The sequence below is a fragment of the Amphiprion ocellaris genome, chromosome 24 (assembly GCF_022539595.1).
Source record: "Amphiprion ocellaris isolate individual 3 ecotype Okinawa chromosome 24, ASM2253959v1, whole genome shotgun sequence".
NCBI lineage: Eukaryota > Metazoa > Chordata > Actinopteri > Pomacentridae > Amphiprion > Amphiprion ocellaris.
This window is the reverse complement of record NC_072789.1, coordinates 2,340,700-2,363,046: the sequence shown is the minus strand read 5'-3', so window position 1 is coordinate 2,363,046 and position 22,347 is coordinate 2,340,700. Positions and strand designations below refer to the sequence as shown.

Genomic DNA, 22,347 nt, shown 5'->3' with positions numbered 1-22,347 from the left:
ATTATATTTATGCTGATGACATCCCAACAGTGTATTTCTGCGCTTCTGTAGAAACCAAGCTGAGTCTGTTTCTTCCCCTCTCAGTTTGTATTGAAGCCTGAGCCTTATTCCTGCACCAGTGTAAAAACCGTTCACGAAGAGCTGGCCAAAGCCATGACAGCCATACTCAAACCTTCCACTGATTTCCTGACAAGCAACAAGCTGCTGAAGGTAACCTAGGTTCATAGCTATTTAATTGTACAAAGGCAGAGAAAAAAGAAAGAAAGCAAGAAACTAAAGGATGACTATAGGACAAAATGACTGCCCAACATACTGCAGAAGTGACATGAAAGGGTCTAATGTATTTTTTTAACTTCATGCTATTAAAAATGTTAACAAAATAATAAGAAAGGAATTAAATAAATGAATGTATAACTGTTTTACATTGAAGCTGCAGGAAATCAGACCACTTGAACTAGCATAGCTGCTACTCTGCCAGCTAGTTTGCATATAGCAGGTTTACTACTATTTTGTTTTTTTCTGTCATGATTAAACATAGCTACCACTGTTTCATTTACTCATGCAGTATAACAACTACTAAGAAGTACCAAATGAGTTCTAGCTTTAGCTAAGGCTATAGCTCGTCATCTAGCTTTATCTTTTCATGTTACATTTCTGTTTTTTACCTTTTTACAGTACTGTTGCCCTTTAATTTGTCACTTGCTGCGTACATTACACATGGAGCAGTTACACATTTTCTTACAAAACTACTACTAAATACTTTACAGATGGAAATTAACATTTTCTAAATTAACCTTACAAATGTAGCATGGTAGTTTTACTGATCTGTCTTTGTGTTACAGCATTCATGGTATTTTTTTGAAGCTCTGGTGAAATCAATGGCTCATTATCTCATGGAAAGCGGGAAGGTCAAGGTACGTCTGTTTCAGTCTTGTCTTCTCATCTTTATGTTATTGCCCTACAAGCTAACTCCTCCACGTCTTTACTTTGTGTTCCCTGTATCCAGCTCTCCAGGAACCAACGTTTTTCTGCCTCCTTCTACCATGCAGTGGAGACTCTGGTCAATATGCTGATGCCTCACATTACGCAGAAATACAAGGACAACCTGGATGCAGCTCGCAATGCCAACCACAGCCTGGCAGTTTTCATCAAGGTTGGCATTCATCCCAGTACTCGCAATGCAGAATTGCCCGTTAATATGTGCATGAGTTTGAAAAAAATGCCCCTTGGCTTGAGGTTACACAGGAAAATTAAGAAAAAAATCTCTACAATTATGTACCTATAGACCATCCTTACTCCTCACTTGTATGTGTTTTATAATTTAAACAAATATTTACTTCAAAGAAAGTGTGTGCAGTAAATTTTTAACGTGTTCACTCACTGGATTTGTCCCTCATCACTCAGCGCTGCTTCACATTTATGGATAGAGGCTTTGTATTTAAACAAATAAACAACTACATGAACTGCTTTGTTCCTGGAGACCCCAAGGTAAGCAGCTTTCTTTTTTAAAGAGTCATTAAAAATGAAATCAATGTAAAGCCTAAACCTAAAATGTATTTTTTCTTATGTTCATTCTAGACTCTGTATGAATTTAAGTTTGAATTCCTGCGGGTAGTTTGCAACCATGAGCACTATGTGCCTCTAAATCTGCCCATGCCCTTTGGAAAAGGCAGAATACAGAGGTTTCAAGGTAAAAAAAAAAAAAAAGTGCCACGGTTCACATCAGTTTTATCTATAAAATGTATCTTTTATGTTTGTACTTGCCCTCTGAAGCGTGTTATTTCTGCTGTTGGCTGCCTGCTGCAGATCTCCAGCTGGACTACTCCCTGACTGATGACTTCTGTCGAAACCACTTCCTGGTGGGCCTGCTGCTGAGGGAAGTGGGTGGGGCGCTTCAGGAGTACAGGGAGATCCGTCAGATCGCCATCCAGGTGCTGAAGGGATTGATGATCAAACACACATTTGATGACCGCTACGCTGCGAAGGTAAGTTGTGCAGCTCTCGTGCACCAAACTGCTCTTTGAACATTGTTTCCCATGTTTTTATCAAAGGATGAGCAGACGTTTATTACTTTGGCCTGCAGATTGTAATTTTTTTAAGGCTTCGGGTAAACTCACGAACTGGGCCTGCTAAATTCAATCACCAACAGCTAAGCATAAGTTTGACTTTCTTTCAAAATTTCTAAATTATTGGAGTCATGAGCACCTCTTGTCTGTCATTCCAGAGCCAACAAGCCAGACTTGCCACTCTCTACCTCCCTCTGTTTGGTTTGCTTCAGGAGAACGTTTATAGACTTGACATTAAGGAGTCAACTCATCTCAACAACCACAGTGTAAGCCTGACACCTAGTGGTGGGAAATACTAATTACTGGTTAATGTCAGCTCAGCATGCTACTCTCAGTCGTTCTGTTGCAGAGCTAAACTAAATCACTTTGTTGCTTTCCATCCCAGAATACGAGGGAGGACTCTTTGGTGCCGAACTCCATGGTGACGCCTCTGAAACCTGGAAGCTGCATAGAAAATGCTCTCCACAAAGATGTGTTTGGTGTCATCTCTGGAACAGGTGACCCATCTCTCCCCTGTTTCACTGATGATAAACATAGAGTTGGAGCAGGTGGTGAAGTATAAGTACTCATTTTCCATGAAAGTATTTATTTCTCTGCTCTACGTCTGCAGCCTCTCCTCATAGCTCCACGCCCAACATCAGCTCGGTTCACCACGCAGACTCCAGGGGCTCCTTGGTCTCCACCGACTCTGGAAACAGCCTGCTGGACAAGAGCAGCGACAAGACCAACTCCCTGGAGAAGGTAGACGATCACTTAATTGGCAATATTAATGCATCCATTCCACACTCATTAAAATGTGTCAGTCCTGTTTGAAGGATTGAAGTCTGTGCTGCTTGGTCTAAATGTGTGTATGTATCACTGATGGTGAGCAAATAGATCTCAAAGGATCAACACAGTTCAGCCCAAAACATTTAACATTATTTTATCAGCTTGATGCCTGATTACATTATGAATTTCCCTTTTAAGACTTTATTACCAGTTTGTTTAGAAGAGGTTAAACAGGGAGTGGGACCTCAGTGGTGTTTAACTGACTCTATTACCCCTCTGTGTGGGACAACACTGCAAATGTGGGTGATTTTTTCTTTGCCAGCAAACAAGAAATATAAACGGTTATTCAGTTACAATATTAGCAACAATATGTGTGCATTCATCAAGTGTGAGTCACTAATAAAGAGTAGGATCTCCGCTTTAATACTTTACTGCATATGGTTTAATATGGCTAAAAGAGAACACATCAGAAAATTAATTTTGTAATTATTAATATTTTACATTTAAAGCAAGACTAGCATATTATCCAGGTGTCTTTGGGTTTAATTTAGGCTTTACATTATATATGGCTCACCTTTTACCCACCGTGGCAGCCTATTCCCTATGACTGACCTGTTCCAGACCAGATTCAGTTCAACAGTTTACTATTAATGTTCTATTCAGAACTGATCACTTAAAACACAGTCAGCATTCCTCCAAGGTTCTTATCAGGACAAATGTCAGGAGTTTGCAATAAAGAGATAAATAAAAGAGTGTGCTATTAATTTACTTTAATTGCACCACTGAGTCAGACTCACGTTGGGCAGCAAAGAATAAAGTATCACACTTGATGCAACAGGACTGCAACAGAAAACCCAGAGTTATCAGAGTCAGTTAAAAGCCAGTTTCATGATCAATGTAGCTCTAAGAAAGCCTCATTTGACAAGATAATATGGGGAGAGGTGGGGAATAAAACATTCTTTAAGTCATGATTCTGGATGCAGTTTTGAACTTTGCAAAAATTGCAGGATATGGAGATAACATCTATAAATCGGCTTAAAAATTGTAGTTTTCTTGAGTGTAATGGCAATTCAGTGACAGTCGTCTGTACGTCCATGGTTACATTTTGAACAGGAAGGTAATTCAGAATAATTTTTAGGCCACCTTTTAACAAAATGTAAACAAGCATAAGCCTAAATTAGGGCTCAAATAAAACAGCAGTAGTTACATGAACCTGTACCTGCACATGGTATTTAAATTTCAGGTGGAGCAGCACGTTTGCTAAAAAAAACAGGATGCAACTTTATCTCTTAATTGTTACTGGGGAGAGGACGAGAAATTACTCACAGGGCACGTGATCATAAAATCACTCCACTTCCCCTTGACGCGTAAATCATGTCCAAATTATGCTGAAGTTGAGTTTGTGTTGCTACATACTCCACAGGTTTGTGAGACCAAAATAATGAAGAAGTGAAATCAGTGTCAGCAAAACATCAGGGTTAAGGTTGATAGCTTGTACAGCGTCCTGTGTCTTATCTGAATTTTTTCATTATCTGGACTCTTGGACGTCCACGCCCTCCTCCTTCCAGAGTTCCCACACCCCTTCTCCTTGCTCTGTAACTTCCCAACTGAGCCAGAAAGAGAGGTTTACCAGGAGACACTCGGTCAATGTGCCCCCTTTCCCCCTCGACCGAGAGGAGCAAGGTCCACCTCTGAGCCAGGCAGCAAAGCGAGTCACCATGGACTTCTCTCTCCTCACGGTGCCCCTGCCTGACCCACTGCAGGACAATAACACTGATAATGACAAGCCGGCTGAAGGCCAGAGGGTGGATGGAAGTCATGAGGAAAACATCCCAATACAAGTATTCTGTTTGACCTTTGTAACATCTCCACCAGCAGCTTTTGGGCATATTTGCACAGACTCTTGCAGATAGCATATGTTTGCTGCTTTGGTGTTACTTTATTCCAAAGCAGTTTGCTGATGTCTGCGCAGTACATCCAAAATCCTCCTAAAGTTCCTCCCAACATTCTTCTTTTCTGAGTGTCCCACTTGAGGGAGTTTGGATGCTGGTTCTTTTTGCTGAGGTTGAGCTGACCTTGTAGCCCTTTTTCACTTTATTTCTTAGATCCTGTAACTGTAAATGTGTTTCCTAAAGCCTGCATTTGATGTTACTTCCTCAAAGCACAGAGCTGCTGTAAAAATTGACTTCTTTTGCTCTTGTGGACCCACCTACCTCTCCCTCCTCTCCTCAAGAAAAGCCTTGACATTTCTAATCTTTGAAGTTTGGGTTGTTTGAGTGATGTGCTTTATCTCTTTGAAGCTTAGATTTTTCCTGCAACACTGCTGAGTGATAACTTTTTCTATTTCATTTGCTGTCTGCCTCTACTTTGTTCCTCTGCATCAGAACCAGTGTGCGTCGGCTCTCGGCAGCACTGTGCTGCGCTGTGACAAACTGGACCGGGACGAGATCAAAAACCTGCTGATGTGTTTTCTACATATCCTTAAGAGCATGTCAGAGGGTAGGACGGCATGTATGAGTTGTATGCTTGATTTTGACACACGGTGGTGTCTAATAATAATATTTTCTGACTATTTTCTTGTCATTTTATCACCCTCAGAGGCACTCTTTGCTTACTGGAACAAGGCAGCGCCCTCGGAGTTGATGGACTTTTTTACGTTAATAGAGTAAGTACAGAAATTACAGCGCAGTATTTTTTAATTAGTTTAATTTGAACCAGAATAATTGTACCTCAATGAAAAGTGCTGAGTTCAGTAATGATCTCTCACTGCTCCACTGCTTGTTCTTTTGTGGTTTTCCTGCAGAGTCTGTCTTCATCAGTTCAGATACATGGGGAAGAGATTTATCGCCAGGTAAAGTCAGAGCTGGTCCATCTGATGATGTCGAAAAAACTAATTTTCTTTATTATCTCTGCAATAATAAGACTCACACCCACATGGAGACTTACAAACCTAAGTCCTCGCCGAATTTTCTAACCTTTTGCTGTTGGTTTGTTCTCTCGTTTGTAACACTGCTGTCAAGTTGTTTTGTGGTTAATGTGGCGGCCCCGGGCCCCTCCTGCATGGGTAAGACGTTGCTGCCTTTCATTCTCTTTTTGCTTAGTTAAATGCATGATTGGTGTCTGTCAGTTTGAAAACCACATTACATTCTCACCACTCATTCATCTGCTGCGTTTTGTCCACTCGTTTTCTTCTACACAACACCACAAGATCTTCTGTGACTGATTTGTTTGATTTTGTCTGATCCTTTTGTTTCTTTCCATCCTCAGTTTGACTTTTCTGTCAGTATACCATCCAGACTCACTGTTAATAGTGTTTCTCGTCTCCTCGACAGGAGCCAGGAGGGGTCGGGGCCTGTAGCTCCAGACAGGAAGTCTCTGACTCTTCCCATGTCTCGAAACAGGGCAGGGATCCTGCACGCTCGCCTGCAACAGCTAGGAACTCTGGAGAATGCTCACATCTTCAACAACAGTAAGCCCTGCTACAACCAGGTGGATGAGTTTTATATAACAAAAAACAATGAAATGGATGTGAACTGATAACACAGTCTGAACAGCATAATCCGGTAATATTACTTTAAATTCTACTGTCTCCTCGTTTACCACAAATTACACACAGTTTCTTCTCAGAGCCACCGACAAATACATGAGCAAAACATTAACAAAATAAGATAAATGTTAGACATCAAGGTACTTGATAAGATTTCAAATAAGATTAAACTTTTCAGGCACAGACAGGTGGTTGAAAATTTACCTGCAGCTAAGTTAGCTGGATGAGAGCCAAGACTTACGTTATTATCTTATTATCTTATCCGTTTTTGTCTAATTATCACACTTTGATTGCATATAGGAAACAATACTGTATAAATAAAATGTACTTTGTGAGACACTGTCAGATTTAATTTCATACAATATATTTAAGGTACGTCATCTTCCTTCAGTGAAGTAACTGTTAGTGAGAGCTGATTATAATCCCAGTGTTCCTCTATTTCAAAGGAAAAGTTCACTTTTCAATACTATTTTGTCTAACTTTAACAAAATCAATCCACTGACGTGAAGAACTAAATTGAGGTGAGAGTCGACTAGTTTTCAGCTGGACAACATGTTTACCTGAATTCAGTAAACCATGTTTACAGCAGCTCTGTGCATCAATTAACCTGTTCTCTGTCTACTGCTCTCTGCTGGTGGACAGTAACAGTGGCAATAGCAATAACAAGTCTCTGACATAATGTAAGCTCTTAGTGAATAATCAGTAGGTATTATTACCAATCAGCAAAGTAAACAGTTACAAGTAGGCCGTAGCGTTGCTTTAATAAAGTGTTATCTCTGACAGTGGCTTTGCGTTCTGTGCAGTGTACTCTCATATGGAGGCAGACGTGAGCAGCCAGTGCCTGCTGGAGGCCAACGTGTCCACAGAGGTCTGTCTGACTGTGCTGGACACACTCAGCATCTTCATCATGGGATTCAAGGTATTACCAGAGGCAGACCGTACACACAAACCTTCAACGTGCGTAACGTGACTATTAACGAACATGTTCATCCTGTGTGTTCAGACCCAGCTAAACTCGGATCTGGGTCACAATCCCCTGATGAAGAAAGTTTTCCAGGTGCACTTGTGCTTCCTGCAGATCCCTCAGTCTGAGACTGCCCTCAAGCAGGTCTTCACCTCACTCAGGACGTTCATCTACAAGGTGAGCTTCGCCTAATTTGACTTGATTGTCGTGATTTTAACACATCTGTGCTGCTGATTTGTCTTCAGAGGGAACCTGAAAAAATTACATCTGGATGTTTTATTATTTTTCTCTAATGACCCTAAAGCTACATTTCTATGTCCTCTAGTTCCCTTGCACCTTCTTTGACGGCCGGGCCGACATGTGTGCCTCTTTGTGCTATGAAATCCTCAAGTGTTGCAACTCCAAGCTCAGCTCCATCCGCAGTGACGCCGCCCATCTTCTCTACTTCCTCATGAAGAGCAACTTTGACTACACAGGCCGCAAGTCTTTCGTACGAACACACCTGCAGGTGTGTGTTTACCTGAGTCTGGCCAAATTTAAAATCTTGATATTTTCTGACGTGTCTAAGAATGTAGATCATGTACAGAATACAGCTGAATTGAGTTCTGTGACCTGTGAGTCATTAGTTGATTTTACACATATTTTTCACCCAGGTGGTGATTGCTGTCAGTCAGCTGATTGCTGATGTCATTGGCATCGGCGGTACCCGTTTTCAGCAGTCTCTCTCCATCATCAACAATTGTGCCAACAGTGACAAAAACGTCAAGGTGAGGAGTGCAGTGATTTCCACTTCAGCAGTCACTGTTTGACATTTTAATTTTTAACTCTTCACATGACAGAAAAACTCATAAATGCGGATTACTAAAAACTAATGAACTACTGTCCACTAGTATTCTAATAACAAAAAATGCCAGATACAGGGTTGGATAAATTGCTAACATTCAACTTTATCTCAATTTGAACATTTTGCCAAGACTGTAAGAATGTTGGACTGTAATATATGAGTAAAGTCAGATTCATTCTTATATTCTTATGTTAGACAGGGATTTGGAAAAGAATAAAAGAATTCAATTCATTTCCATTTAAATTCACTCCATTGTCTCTTAAGTCTCTCATATTGTAATATTAATTTTCAGTTGATGTTTTTCTCTTATACCCAAACTGTGGTCAGACCTTATGCATTTTTGATTTCCACGGGTATGCAGAAGTCTGACTGTGGCCCCCACAGAGAATTATTGAAGTCAGTGAGGGACACTCCAAAAGGTTTAGTTTGTCTTTTTTTTGGCCTTTTATTGGCTTTATTGTGACAGGCGCAGTCAGAGACAGACAGGAAACAGGGGAGAAGAGTGGGGGACGACATACAGCAAAGGGCCGCGAGCGGGAATCGAACCCGGGCCGCTGCGTCGGGGACCAGCCCTTGTACATGGGTCGCCCTGCTTAACCTGTTGAGCTATACGGGCGCCCCTGTTTTCATTATCTTGACTGCATTACATTTACATTCAGAATTTGTTGATCCATATTGCAACCCATTGGGTTTTAGTGTAGTTTCCAAGAAATATTTGTTGTTTACCCCCTTGTTTGCCCTTTCAAAAAACAAAAACAAATCAACATTGTAAGACACAAGTTGGTATTTTAGTGACATAGAAACTTCCAATTTAAATTAGTAATTTGAATTACGTTAAAATCACACACATTTATTTACATCCAGTCATGAATGCTGCCTCATTCCGACCCAGATAGAGTTTGAATCTTCAGCTATCCATGCAGGCATGTTGTCCCCTGCTAGTTCGTAATTAAGTAAATCCATGTGTACATTTATCATGCGAAAACAAACACACAAGCCTGATTTGTTGTCGTACTTTGCAGCACACAGCATTTCCTTCAGATGTGAAGGACCTGACGAAGCGCATCAGGACAGTGCTGATGGCCACAGAACAAATGAAGGAGCACGAGAATGACCCGGAGATGCTGGTAGACCTCCAGTACAGCTTGGCCAAGTCCTACACCAGCACCCCCGAGCTCCGTAAGACCTGGCTGGACAGCATGGCGCGCATCCACAACAAGAACGGTGATCTGTCAGAGGTATTTTTACAGTAACATTTTACATTTGGAGTTCAATTCAAACCTTTCTTTTCCCTTTAGTAAGGTATTATTGTGATAAGTTGACTCTGGTTTGTCGTCTTCACCTACAGGCAGCCATGTGTTATGTGCATGTTGCTGCTCTGGTGGCTGAGTACCTGTGGAGAAAAGGTGAGTTGAGATATGAAAGTGTGTCTCTCTTGGTAGTGCTATGCTTATCCAGGAATGATTGATTAATAAGCTCTACAAAATAGATTTAATTGACTTGTTGTGGAGTGAAGAGAGATTATGGACGGTAATAAAAATTAGGGCAGCCTGCACTCAACACTTACTCAAATGCTAATTCCTCCTCCTTTAACATGGAGCTAAACAGTAGATCAGTATAGCAACAATTACAAGAATAAATAAGAGGATTTGATAATGTTTTGGGTAATATAAATGCTTGTTTTGACTAAGAAAGTACAAGTGAGCCATGTTCGTCTTATTCCACTCACACTAATACACCGTCATCTGCCCCCTGAGCTGTGGTCCAAGGGTCATGTGTTCAGTCCCGCGTTCAAAATGCTGCGTTCTCAAGATAAGATCCTCTCTCGTGTTTGTACCAAGTTCAGGCTTTGGAGGGCATCTATTGTATAACATGAGGGTTTTATTTTTGTATCCAGTGGTTCATTGCAGGGTCAGAGTGTTAAAAAATAGACTGAAATCTCTGCAGACTTCTTTTGCCATATAGAAAGAAACACGAGAGTCATTTTATCAGCTGCATGTCAAGTTAGTAATTAAATACACGCACATTTGTAAAGGCTGTGTATATCAGAGCAATCTTGAATTTCCAGTGGCTCCTACAACTCTTAGTTTTCTATGATGGAGTGATTTAAACACATGCATCTTTTTCACTGAAACGTTTATGCATTTTGGTTCAGAGTCAAAAATTTGCATCAATTTTTGTGATGTAGAAAGTCACATTAATCACATCGTCTGAGTGGCATGACCTCTTACCTTCCTGTAAGTGATTACGATTTAAGAAAGCTGCTGAATTCTCTGACCTAGTTTAAAATGCATGGCACAACTGTGTCACTGTTACATAATTGGTCAGGGTGGTCAAGAGTTAACCATGAATCGCCAAAAAGCAGGTCTGCAAGAAACTGTTGGAACACAGGTGTCGGCCATGAAACAAAAATTGCACCTACCTTTTTCACAATTTGCATGTTTTCTACTTTGTCTCATCACTTTTTGTTGCTGTTTCTTGCCCAAGTGTCTCTTTACCTTGCAAGAACCACTTAGTTCAGACAGCTCAACTGCACTCTACTCACGTAACCCGCTGCTCTCACAGCAAAACATCCTTTTAATCACAGTGGTGCATTTAAGCCATCAGTGCTCTGCTTGTTCTTTTGTTGCGTACCTGCTTCCACAGTGTTAACCAGAAAGCTATGCTGCTGCTCACACTTCAAAAGCCCCACCTTCACCCCAGCTTCCACCTGCTGCTGCCAAGTCAAGCTTCACTTCCCCATCCCTGTTTAGCAAAAATGTAGACACAAAACACTAATGCTACACATATTCTACATTTACAAAACAAGAAAAGCAGTCAGAGAGCACAGCACTAGTCCAAGGCTGTTCAGTCCATGTATCATTTCCGACGGCTGCAGTCTTGAAGAAATTTGTGGCAGAAATCAAGGCACTATAAAATGTGACCATTTAATCTAAATTTACCCACAAACAAAGTGCACAGGCGTGTGTTATGCATCCGGATACCAAATTGTGTGACCTAAATATGGAGCGGGCAGTGGGACTCGGAAACACCTCCACAGTCTAATCAATTGTTCCTTGTATGATTTCTGACGGATAAGTCCTGATAAGCCCACAACGGTGGATTTGTAGTAGGATCGCAATCATGTGATCGTCACCAGGCAGCTGACGTAGTGTTCACTTGTTATGGTTACAGTGACGCCGTGCCGCTATCTCGCAATGATACAGAAATCTTTAACAAATCTGTGGATCCAGACTATAAGCTGCATCACTGCCAAAATCTAATCACTTGGTCCTTGTGTCATTTCTGACCTTCCCTGAAAATTTCATCCAAATCTGTTGGTCCATTTTTGAGTAATGTTGCTAACAGACAGACAGACAAACGTACGCTGATCGTTACATAACTCTGCCATTCCTTGGCAGAGTAATAATCTTTTTCATGTGATTTGTCTGACTGAAGTGATGCTACAGGCAGAGACATGTTGCTGCTCATTAGCAAAAACTCAAACAACCATCAAAACTTTTAAAAAACAAATATTTTGTGTGACAAATAGTAATATTGATTCCATTCATCCATGTTTCAAATAGAGTTTTTACTTCAGAGATTATTTGTAAAGGTCAAAGTATGTTTTCATTGCAGCTATTGTCTACTGAATTTACACTGTGTGAAAAGTGTGTTATGACTTTCAGTGTTTTATTTCTCTCATGGATGTTCTGGACCTCGTTCATGCTAGGTATGTTCAGACAAGGCTGCTCCTCTTTCCGCGTCATCACCCCAAACATCGACGAGGAGGCGGCCATGATGGAGGACGTCGGGATGCAGGACGTTCACTTCAATGAGGTCAGACTTAGTATTGTCCGTTTTTTCTCAATTCCGCACACTCGTCGCCTCACATGTTGTGTAATGAATGCTGCTTAGAAGAGCTCTTATCTTTCTAAAGAGTAATAAGAGATTAAACTAAAATAGTGTGGACTTTAACACAGGGCTTGGTGCATTGGTTGTTTCTGTAGCAGCACTTTGCTGGCAGAAGGAGTAAATGCTCTTGGGGGTCAGCAGCTTACTCCTCAGTGTCTTGATCATCTTCAACGGAGGCAGGGGCTTGTTGACACAGAGGCCTGAGACCGGCTCTTCTGATAAAGCGATAACCCTGTGAAGTCGAAAGTGATGGCTTGACAGCGTGCAAGCTTTTATGAGTCAGTCAACAGATCTGTACGCAATGAGCAGCACTTTTGCCTTCCATCTCCTCTGAAAACCTTTTCTCTTTATGAGCCAGACTCAGTGTCATGCCCCAATAAAAGATAGGAGATAATGGGTCTATTACCTCCCACACCGGCTGTCTTTGCAGGGACACGACGCTCAGTTCACCACAGCCTCCAAGACAAACAAGAAAAAGCAAAAAATGTCCCTCTTTGCAGCATTAAATATTCTAAGCTGAAATGACAGGGAGGAGGGGAAAGTTCAGTGAAGCTTACGTGTTTTTTTTTTCTGTGTGTTTGCGTTCAGGAGGTGCTGATGGAGCTGCTGGAGGAGTGTGGCGACGGTCTTTGGAAGGCCGAGCGTTATGAGCTAATAGCTGATGTCTACAGGCTCATCATTCCCATCTACGAACAGCGTAGAGACTTTGAGGTAGACCTGCACAGTGAGCACGGTTGCACATTATCCTGCCAGAAAACATGGTGTTAGAATTAAAATGGAAAATCTTCAAGAGCACAAGTGAGCTTTGGTTTGTGCATTTAGTTCTTATGATTGCTGGAAATTAATCTTACAGGCTTTTTTTCATCAGCTTGCAGACCGTTGTGCCGTTAAACATACTGTTAAATGTTTGGACAATAATAGGGTTATTCCTGCATAAAGGTATTTTTGTCTCCCCCCAAAGAGGTTTTAGGCTGTACCAATGTAAACCCACTGGCACCAAAATACCAAGAATTAAGATTAAAGTAAAATATTGAGCTGCTTTAGTTAATTGAGGTTTTATTTATACGGTTCCCTCTTAGGATCCCTCAAACACACAGCTGGTGCCTTTAATTCCACAGAAGAGTCAGAAAAATAACCTTCAAAACGCACTAACCTTCACGGATTATAATTTAAGTCATTTCAAAACTTGCCATGCCGTGTTCCAGAGAGCAAAAATAAATCGGATGTGCTTTTCTTTAGCTCGGACAGACAAAAAAATCCAACACTGAAAGAAAATAAAAATAGTAACAGTAGAAAAGTTTGTTCAAACTGATTCATCGGCAACTGGCGCCCACATCTGAAGATAAGCATTTGGTTATAGTTGCAGTGTACTCAAGCATAATGGACATTTTTGATTATCAAATGGTCAAAAATAGCAGGCTCCTACTTTGTACAAATTCAATCTGGCATGCAGAGGTCCGATGCATCGCAAAACTTTCATGAAACGTCTAAACTAGCCGTCGATGAACTAAAACGAGGACAGATTCAGCTACTGCACAGGTGGTTTCTCGCCTCAAATGCTTTCAGAAATACTTTTCACTGAACTGTTTTTGTAATAAAAGAGAAAGTTTGAAATTCAGGAGCAGACAGCTGCCGAGTTGATGCGTTTGTCCGATCAGGGGCAGGATAGTTCAAGAAGAAGGTCGGCAGGAGTTGAACAGCAGATACTGGCCTCAAGTAAACGCTCACCAAGCGGGCGATTTTCAGATACGGCGCATTTACATGCAGGAAAAACGCATCTAGTGGACATGTAGCATTCCTGTACGTGGACTGATTATGATTCCTGTAGTGTCCATCACCAAAACTCATTCTGAGCCTGGAAAAACCCTGAATAGTGATATCTTTTAAAGAGTGCTCACTTTAGCAATGCTCTCCCACAACACTGTCAGATTCACAACAGACAGTTTTTAAAAAGAACAGAACAAGAAATACAGAGGTCTGGTTCAGGCTTTCCTTCTGTTGTTTATCTACATCACCATGAAACACATTAGCCTCACGGTCCACAGTCGTTTACTATCTAATGTCCATTCTCACTTGATTCTCATGATAATTTCTGTGATTTGTTTTGTAAATCTGCGGAACAGAAACTGACACACCTGTACGACACGCTCCACCGTGCTTATACCAAAGTGATGGAGGTGATGCATAGCGGCAAGAGACTGCTGGGCACATACTTCAGAGTGGCCTTCTTTGGACAGGTATACACAAACACACACAAGCATACACACATTAGAAATGCAATACTTTTTTGCCATGCATGAATACTAACTCAGTCCAAACTCTTGATAGCACGGTTGTCATCTTATCTCTTGTCTTGTTCAGCGCAGGAACACACCCGTACAGACGCTGACCCACACATGAACCCTTGAATAACAATAATAATGTACTCCTACTAAAACTCTTTTTTAATGGAGTTTTCTTTTCTTCTTTTCCTCCCCCTCCAAGGCTGCGGTAAGTGTGTAGAGCTGTGTGTTGGCCTGGTGTCCTCTTCCATGTTAGTGAGTCTTTATATTGTTTCAGAGTTGATGTGTTTTAATTTGATCAGTCACAAGTAGTTGTAAATTTCGTGGACTGATTATTGCACAACCTGGTTTCTAAAAGTGTTACAAAAAGAAGTCCATGATATAGGTTTCTTTTTTTCCCCTGTATTTCCCACTTCGAGGTTTTCTCTTTGAAGTACCACACAGCCCTCCTTAGATGGACGATTTTACCTCTAGATCTCCCCCCTTCAGTGATTATTCTGCCTATTTCCACCCACACACTCATCTGTGGTGCTTTTCCACAGACACAACCAAGTAGCTGCTATGTATGCACAAATATAACCATAAATAGACTGTATGGTTATGGCACAGGCTGATAATTGCATGTTTTTCCCCTCTTGAATGTTTTTAGGGTTTTCATCTTCAGTTAGAATCACACCTTGCTTACAAATGAGAAGAATGTGTGTTTTCTTGAACAGCCCATTCCTGTGGATAGCATTTTAACCTTCTGTATACGTACTGCAGGGCTTCTTTGAAGATGAGGATGGAAAGGAATACATCTACAAGGAGCCAAAGTTCACTCCGCTGTCGGAAATTTCCCAGAGGCTCCTGAAGCTCTACTCGGATAAATTTGGCCAGGAGAACGTCAAGATTATTCAGGACTCCGGCAGGGTGGGACCACATTTGTGTGCATTTCTATAAATTTCTATGAATGGTAAATGGTAGACTGTAGTAGTTGTGCTTAAAAGTAAATTTATCACAGAACTAAATAGGAAATTAACCTAAGTTAAAAAGTACAAACAGAACAAAACTGATCAAGTTGTTCTGTCATTCTATTAGAGGGTGTTCCAGTCCTGGATGTTGCTTTTTCTAACATAGCTCCATAGAATAATGTAGTTAGTGAATGAAATGTGAGTTAGCTGGCCATGCTTTTTAAGCAAATACTTCCAATATCTTGTAAAGTCACAACTTGATATTCTGTGAAGGGGCTGAGCAAAAATTACAGAGTTAAATTGCCTGTTTTAGAGGCAGAGAGCAGCATTTTTAAACTCTGGATAAACCCCAGCTAGCTCTTTGCTCTTGTTTCTGCTCCTGACTCCAACTCAAAAGACAGACGTGAGAGAGATATTGATCCTGTCATCTATTCACAGGAAAACGTAAAGCATTTTTCCCAAAATAAAACAGTTGCTTTACCCCTTAGGCGTCACTTTAATAAAGTTACAAAAATGTCCACATCTAAAACAATGCCAGAACAACATTATTTTTCACTTCCAATGACTTATCTCTTTTGATCTACATCAGTCCTGATCATTATAACCAAATATTCATTCATTTTCATTTTTTTTAACCCTATCTGTGCCAGTTTGTTCACAATATAACAAAAAAACTGAAAAAAACGAATTATTTTCTTAAAAAAACATGCGAAAGCTAAATTTGTTTTTTCAGTTATTACAGCCTGAGATGTATGAATAATTTACAACAACACTGATTGTCATGCATTATTTTTTAATGCAGTGTAACTTTTTTAAAAGTTACACTCAGGACCTTAAGGACAAAGATGTCCCCACTGAAACCCATTTTATCTGCTATTTTTGATCCCTCTGCCATTCCGTCATGAAAAGATGCACTCTATGTTATAAGGCTTTCATTCTGGAGCTTTTTCTTCAAAACTGTCCATTAGTTTCACTGTTTTCCACTAGATTATGTCATTTTTTTCATATTTGGCCCATGGAGCAAATACAGGCTTTATTTGTTTTGTCACTTCCTGCATCCCAATGGAAAAATTGCTCACAGTGAAGTAGTTTGGAGGGGTTAGTAGGGATGTGTACTAAAAAACAAGTGTCTTTGTGCATATGTACATTTGGAGATACGCACTACTGTTCAAAAGTTATGTGCTAACATAACTGCCCAAGGGTTTTCTAAACATCAGTGAGCCTTTCAACACCATTAACTAACACAATGTAGCATTAGAACACAGGAGTGATGGTTGCTGGAAATGTTCCTCTGTACCCCTATGGAGATATTCCATGAAACATTTCCAGCTACAATAGTCATTTACCACATTAACAATGTCTACACTGGATTTATCATTCATTTAATGTTATCTTCATTGAAAAAAAACTGCTTTTCATTCAAAAATAAGGACGTTTCTAAGTAACCAAGTAACTAAGTATACCAAAAGCATAAACATTATCTGCAAATCCCAAACGGAATGGACAAAAATGTCCTCATGGACGCATGAGGATTCAAGTTTGCGTACAGTCTCAGTCTCTTAATTTTGTATAGAGTCAGTCTAAAATATTTGTCTCTTTTGCACCCCCAGGTGAACCCGAAGGACCTGGACTTGAAGTATGCTTACATCCAGGTGACCCACGTCACACCTTACCTGGACGATAAAGAGCTGGAGGACAGGAAAACCGACTTTGAGAAGAGCCACAACATTCAGCGCTTTGTGTTTGAGACGCCATTCACAGTATCGGGCAAGAAGCAGGGAGGGGTGGAGGAGCAGTGTAAACGGAGGACTGTACTCACCAGTAAGTCACATATTGACCAAAATTAATTGTGACCTGGAGCAGTTAAGGCACCAGGTTTACTGTAAGAAATATGTGGAATAATGAAACACAGCAAATGTTCTTTCCAGTCAGTCTTATCACAGCAGCATGATCAGGCCCTGGTTGTCATCTGTTGTTGTTAATCGCCTTTTCAGTGTCCACCTGAGAACCAGTCAATTGAAATGTAAAACAGATAAGGCCAGGTGAGGCTGATTACTGCACTGCTCACTTTATCCCGAGGTTCAGGTGTTATCTTGCCTTGTTAATAATCATGCTGACAGACACACTTAAGACTGTTTACATGTGCAGCGGATCAAGGTTAATATGAATGTGATGAATGGTTGTAAATGTGACTCTGAAAACACGATAGTACGTACGTAAGAGGGCTTTACATGTCGACTTGTTTGTTGTGTCTTACATTTAAAATCCTACTCTATTTCCCCCCAGCCACCCACTGTTTCCCCTATGTAAAGAAGCGTATTGTGGTCATGTACCAACACCAGACAGACCTGAGCCCCATAGAGGTGGCCATAGACGAGATGAGAGCCAAGGTGGCTGAGCTGCGACTGCTGTGTTCGGCCTCTGAGGTGGACATGATCCGTCTGCAGCTCAAACTGCAAGGCAGCATCTGTGTTCAGGTACAGCAGAGAAGAGAGGCTCTACATTTATTTTTTTTTCCTTTTCAATTCACATTTTCAATTTGACCTTGATTTTTTATTTTCCAGGTAAACGCCGGTCCTCTTGCTTACGCCAGAGCCTTTCTAGATGACAGCAGTGCCAAGAAATACCCAGACAACAAGGTCAAACAGCTCAAAGAGGTGTTCAGGTACAGATTGCTGACTGAAGCATTTTATTTATATTGTTGCTATTGCCCTTTCTTTGTCATACAACCTTCCTTATTCAAGTTCCATTGAATTATTTTACATTATGCTTGGCTACAGAGCATTGAAATGAAGTTTAACAGCCAATAAATAAATAAAATTCCCTTAAATGTCATTTGAAAGTGTAAAGTGAGCACATTTAATTGCTGTGAGTAAGTATGTAAATTCTAGTCTGACCATTACAGGATTTTCTGTAGCTGATGCTAATAATATTTGGGCATTAAAAAACTCTGATAACAATACAGTGGTGGAAAAAAGTTTTCGGACACCTTACAATTTTACACAATCTCAAATATTATCCTGAAATATTTGTGGAAAAGCATTTTTTTTTGTTTCAAAAGGTGTGGCTGCATTAGACAGACACAAACAAATGCAAATTATATTTTTTTGTTAATTGTTTATAAGAAAAACTAACAAAACTAAATGCTACCAAAATGACCCAATACTCAAAATGTCTTATTTTTATGGAACCAATCAACTTTAAGTTTTTAATGACGTTTTTTAGGATTTGTTTAATATTATGGCTGTGACGGTACTAAAAGAAATTGCACTTGAAGACCTAAGAGCGATTATTAATGCAGTATACCTGCAAATGTATGTAGTGTCAGAAAACTTTTTTCCATCACTAATTCCTGACAGATAGTAGTCTTGTTTTTGTTTTTAAAATCAGGAGCTTTTGATGTGAAAAAATGAACAATTAAACCTTCACTCATAACACTTTAAATCAGTTCACTGTAGAAAAAGAAGTGACATACTCCTGACTCAGGTACCTGAATTATTCCTCTTTTTCCAAAGGTGAGGACAAGAAGAGGTGAAGCTGTTGCTTTGCATCATTTTTAGGTAGCACTGAAATGTTCCTGTCTCTCTCTTCAGGCAGTTTGTGGATGCCTGTGGTCTGGCGCTGGGGGTGAACGAGCAGCTGATCAAAGAAGACCAGCAAGAGTATCACGATGAGATGAAGGCCAACTACAGGGACCTGACCAGGGAGCTGTCCAACATCATGCATGAACAGGTAAGAACACCAGACATGACAGTGAATATGTGCCAAATCATGCCTGGATCCCTGGATTCTGCTACATGTTTGTTTATTAACAAACAGTCCAGACAGTACAGTCTGGAAAGAGACTTAAATCAGGTAGAATTCATGTAGTTTTGTTTCAACACTCTCCTGCTAACTTAGCAATCAAAATGTCTTCACCAGTGAGTTTCCTAAAAGACTGTTTACAATATTGATTTGAATTGACAAGTTTTATTAGCACTCAAAGAAGTCCAATAATGCCTGATTTCACTACATAGTTAAAAAAAATGATCTATGTTTAAAACTATGGTTTATTCTGACTTATTTTAGCTTTATTCATTTGTTTATTTAATGTTTTTTGATTTTATTTAGCGTCATCATCTTCACTTTGTTCTGTGATCTGCTCTTTAATGATTGTCGGAAAGATGTTGTCTTGTGTTGCATTATATTGGTTATAAAACTACACATTTTTAGTAAATAAGATGCTTTCTATAGCATCATGCTCAAGAGTACTAATCTTAAATGTCTGTCCTCTGCTGCAGTCTTCTGCCTATTCACTAACCATGTCTCTTTTCTCCTGCTCTCTTTGTGCTGGCCCAAGCAGATTGGATGGTAATGCTGCTTTTGTCATGTGATAAAGTTCCTGTTGTTACAGCAATAAAGATGTATGGGTGGTGGGTGGAGCAGGAGGGAATCTTTTATTATATAGATTACGTTTACCACGGGTGTTTTGGTTCTGACTGTAAAGTTGGTCCACAATTGTACGAAACAGCATTTCAAAAAAGGTTTTCTGGTCTGATGTGACTAAGCTGATTTCCAGCATACTTAAAAAACTGCATTTATTTGTTTTATGTAGGATTGTTTTACTCCATAATGCTTGTTAAAATTAGCTTTCAGATTCAGAAAACTTTTGTTTTTCCCCAGGCAGCAAATAAAAAGGCAGTGCAACAATAATGTAAGAAATTGAGTAGAAAACAAAGAAATTAAAGATAACTAACATAAATAAAAGAAATGGGGATAAATACAGTATATATATACGAATATAGAACAAGTAATATAATGAGAATAAAAATTATAATGAAAAGAAAGGAAAAAAACAGAACTTTAAGGCATGCAATAGCTAAAAATGAGCATGTAAAGCAAACAAAATAAAATGTGGACCCTCCTAGTTGAGGTTTGTTTTCTATAACCACACAATACTTTTATTTACCCCTTATCAAAGTGTCCTTGTGAAGCACTTTGAATCACCTTGTTGTTGAAATGTGCTTTATAAATAAACTAACTTTAACTTTTAACTTTATCTGTTTAAATCCCCCTCCCATAAAAATATCTATGTAGAAGCCTCGTAATGAACACGTATCATTGATAGTAAACCAGTTTTATGATCCTACAGTTACACTGCAGATCGACAGAATGGTCTTGGTATACGTTATTTTCGTGTTTGAAAAATACACTTGCATGATCCCTGATGCACATGAATGCCATGGTTTTTTTTCTATAATTAGTTTATCCACGATATTTTCACAAGTAAAACTGACAAAGTGTAAATCCGGCATAAGAAAAAGTCCTCGGTCCTCCCAAAAATATCGTCTCCCATTGTAAAACCTTTCCTGCAGTGCCTAAATTTATTGTGCATGTTTGTGTTTTAGTTTTACAGAGTAAAATATTTTTCCTAATCTTCATCAGGGTTTCTCCAGGGCATTAAAAGCATTAATAGTCATTAAATTGATTTAGTGAAAATTAAGGCCTTAAATGGCATTAAAAATCATTAAATTTGATTCTCAGTGGCATTAAAAATTCTTTGTGCAGTTCAAGAAAAATATTTGATAATAATAATATAATTATATATAATTATAGACTGCGATTCGTCAGATATGTGCATCTGCGTAAACATGCCGAAGCATTGCGATAATTGTTCCGGCCGGTCATGTACCGGCAGGCTGGACCAGGTGGAGGAGAGCTGGGAAATGCAAATTCCAGCAAAAATGGCTAGAAAACGTGGAATTCAGAGAATGACTGCAGCCCGTGGGTGGTCAGGGATGGTTTCCGGATTCAGAAATAGTGAAAGGTAGGGACAGTTTTCATAGAAAAATCATCTTTTACAAAAAACAAACTTATGTAATTTGTTGAGTTCACAGTCATGGCATTAAATTTTTTACAGTCTAGCATTAAAATGGCATTAAAAAGCATTAAATCTGACTGGCTGATTTCTGCAGAAACCCTGTTGATGATTGACCGTTTCTTTTAGATTAACCCAGTGGAAGATGGCACGAGGAACGCTCTGTCCGACTCTATGGGCATCTTCAACGCTATCAGTGGCACCCCGACCAGTGCCAACCTCCACGGCTCCACCACCATCCTCTGACAGGGATGTTCCACACCAGACTAACGATCGATCAAACCACCTGAAGGATCAGTTAGAACACCGACATCCATTGCTGTTTCCTGCTATTTCTGGACATGTCATGAGTTGGAAAATTGACAAACTGTTTTTGTTTCCTATGGAGACTCCGATCAATACTGTTCACTTTCACACATTTCAAAAGTTAGAGTATCGACTTCTCGCCAGATTTGGGTCATTTGTCCTGAGTAGTTTGTTGTCTCACATGTAAGCAGGTTGAAGCCCTCCTCAGCACACATGCATCCAATACTGTGACACTATAATGTTCTTGTTCTAGACTCTATAGCCCCATCCAGAAGAAAACAAACTAAAGAAACTTCAACCTCAGTTTGTGTACAGTGTTTGTAAGAGAGCGCTTCAAGATGGATAAATAAATAAATGCCACTGCTGTAACTGTACATACATCCTTGAGCTGATGCACAGTATTTTTGCATTTCTTTTTTTTCTATTCTTTTTCTATTGTGGCCCAGTTACAGCAGCTGCATTGTTCTATTCAGCTCAGAGGCGTCAGAGTCTATCTTTTATCCTAACTTGGACTTTTGAGAGAATTATTTACTCTATTTTAGGCCAATGGACGTGTATAGAACTGTCTAAAGCCAAGTGAAACACAATGTTTTAACCTATTTTCTGTAAAAAGAGAGAAGTGTGTGCAATATTTTCTATTGTTACCTAGGCTACCTACTGCACAGACACCACTCTTGCCAAAGACATTAGAAAACGACTGTGCAATGCAAGACGAGGGTGCGACAATTTGTAATCAACCCCTTTGTTTCTTTATCTGTCATGGAGATGCCTTTTATTATCTGTGAGATGAAATTTAAAAAAACATTTTTACTCAATGACTTCGTGTAAATACGTTTAAGACTTACAAATAAATCTGTCATAATACCTTC

At 39.8% G+C, this 22,347-nt stretch overlaps 1 protein-coding gene across 13 annotated transcripts in view; it reads left to right on the top strand.

The window, feature by feature from the left end:
- dock9b (dedicator of cytokinesis 9b) overlaps positions 1-22,347 on the top strand; it is a 70,936-nt gene extending 48,589 nt beyond the window's left edge. For 3 of the 13 annotated variants that reach the window (XM_035946392.2, XM_055008600.1, XM_035946393.2), the window contains exons 25-53: positions 85-210; positions 843-914; positions 1,007-1,153; positions 1,405-1,488; positions 1,579-1,690; positions 1,807-1,985; positions 2,225-2,332; positions 2,452-2,563; positions 2,677-2,807; positions 5,219-5,333; positions 5,433-5,499; positions 5,638-5,685; positions 6,236-6,303; positions 7,185-7,300; positions 7,385-7,522; positions 7,671-7,853; positions 7,999-8,112; positions 9,212-9,427; positions 9,538-9,595; positions 11,902-12,008; positions 12,672-12,794; positions 14,207-14,320; positions 14,568-14,573; positions 15,128-15,274; positions 16,926-17,136; positions 17,602-17,792; positions 17,880-17,980; positions 18,909-19,047; positions 21,302-22,347. In XM_035946392.2, the coding sequence (XP_035802285.2) occupies positions 85-210; positions 843-914; positions 1,007-1,153; positions 1,405-1,488; positions 1,579-1,690; positions 1,807-1,985; positions 2,225-2,332; positions 2,452-2,563; positions 2,677-2,807; positions 5,219-5,333; positions 5,433-5,499; positions 5,638-5,685; positions 6,236-6,303; positions 7,185-7,300; positions 7,385-7,522; positions 7,671-7,853; positions 7,999-8,112; positions 9,212-9,427; positions 9,538-9,595; positions 11,902-12,008; positions 12,672-12,794; positions 14,207-14,320; positions 14,568-14,573; positions 15,128-15,274; positions 16,926-17,136; positions 17,602-17,792; positions 17,880-17,980; positions 18,909-19,047; positions 21,302-21,418 (3,450 nt within the window). In that variant the 3' untranslated portion in view covers positions 21,419-22,347. Of the gene's footprint in view, positions 1-84; positions 211-842; positions 915-1,006; positions 1,154-1,404; positions 1,489-1,578; positions 1,691-1,806; positions 1,986-2,224; positions 2,333-2,451; positions 2,564-2,676; positions 2,808-5,218; positions 5,334-5,432; positions 5,500-5,637; positions 5,686-6,166; positions 6,304-7,184; positions 7,301-7,384; positions 7,523-7,670; positions 7,854-7,998; positions 8,113-9,211; positions 9,428-9,537; positions 9,596-11,901; positions 12,009-12,671; positions 12,795-14,206; positions 14,321-14,444; positions 14,617-15,127; positions 15,275-16,925; positions 17,137-17,601; positions 17,793-17,879; positions 17,981-18,908; positions 19,048-19,657; positions 21,122-21,301 lie in introns of those variants that run through there. The other 10 variants (XM_035946390.2, XM_023266129.3, XM_035946391.2 and 7 more) reach the window with 6 other exon arrangements.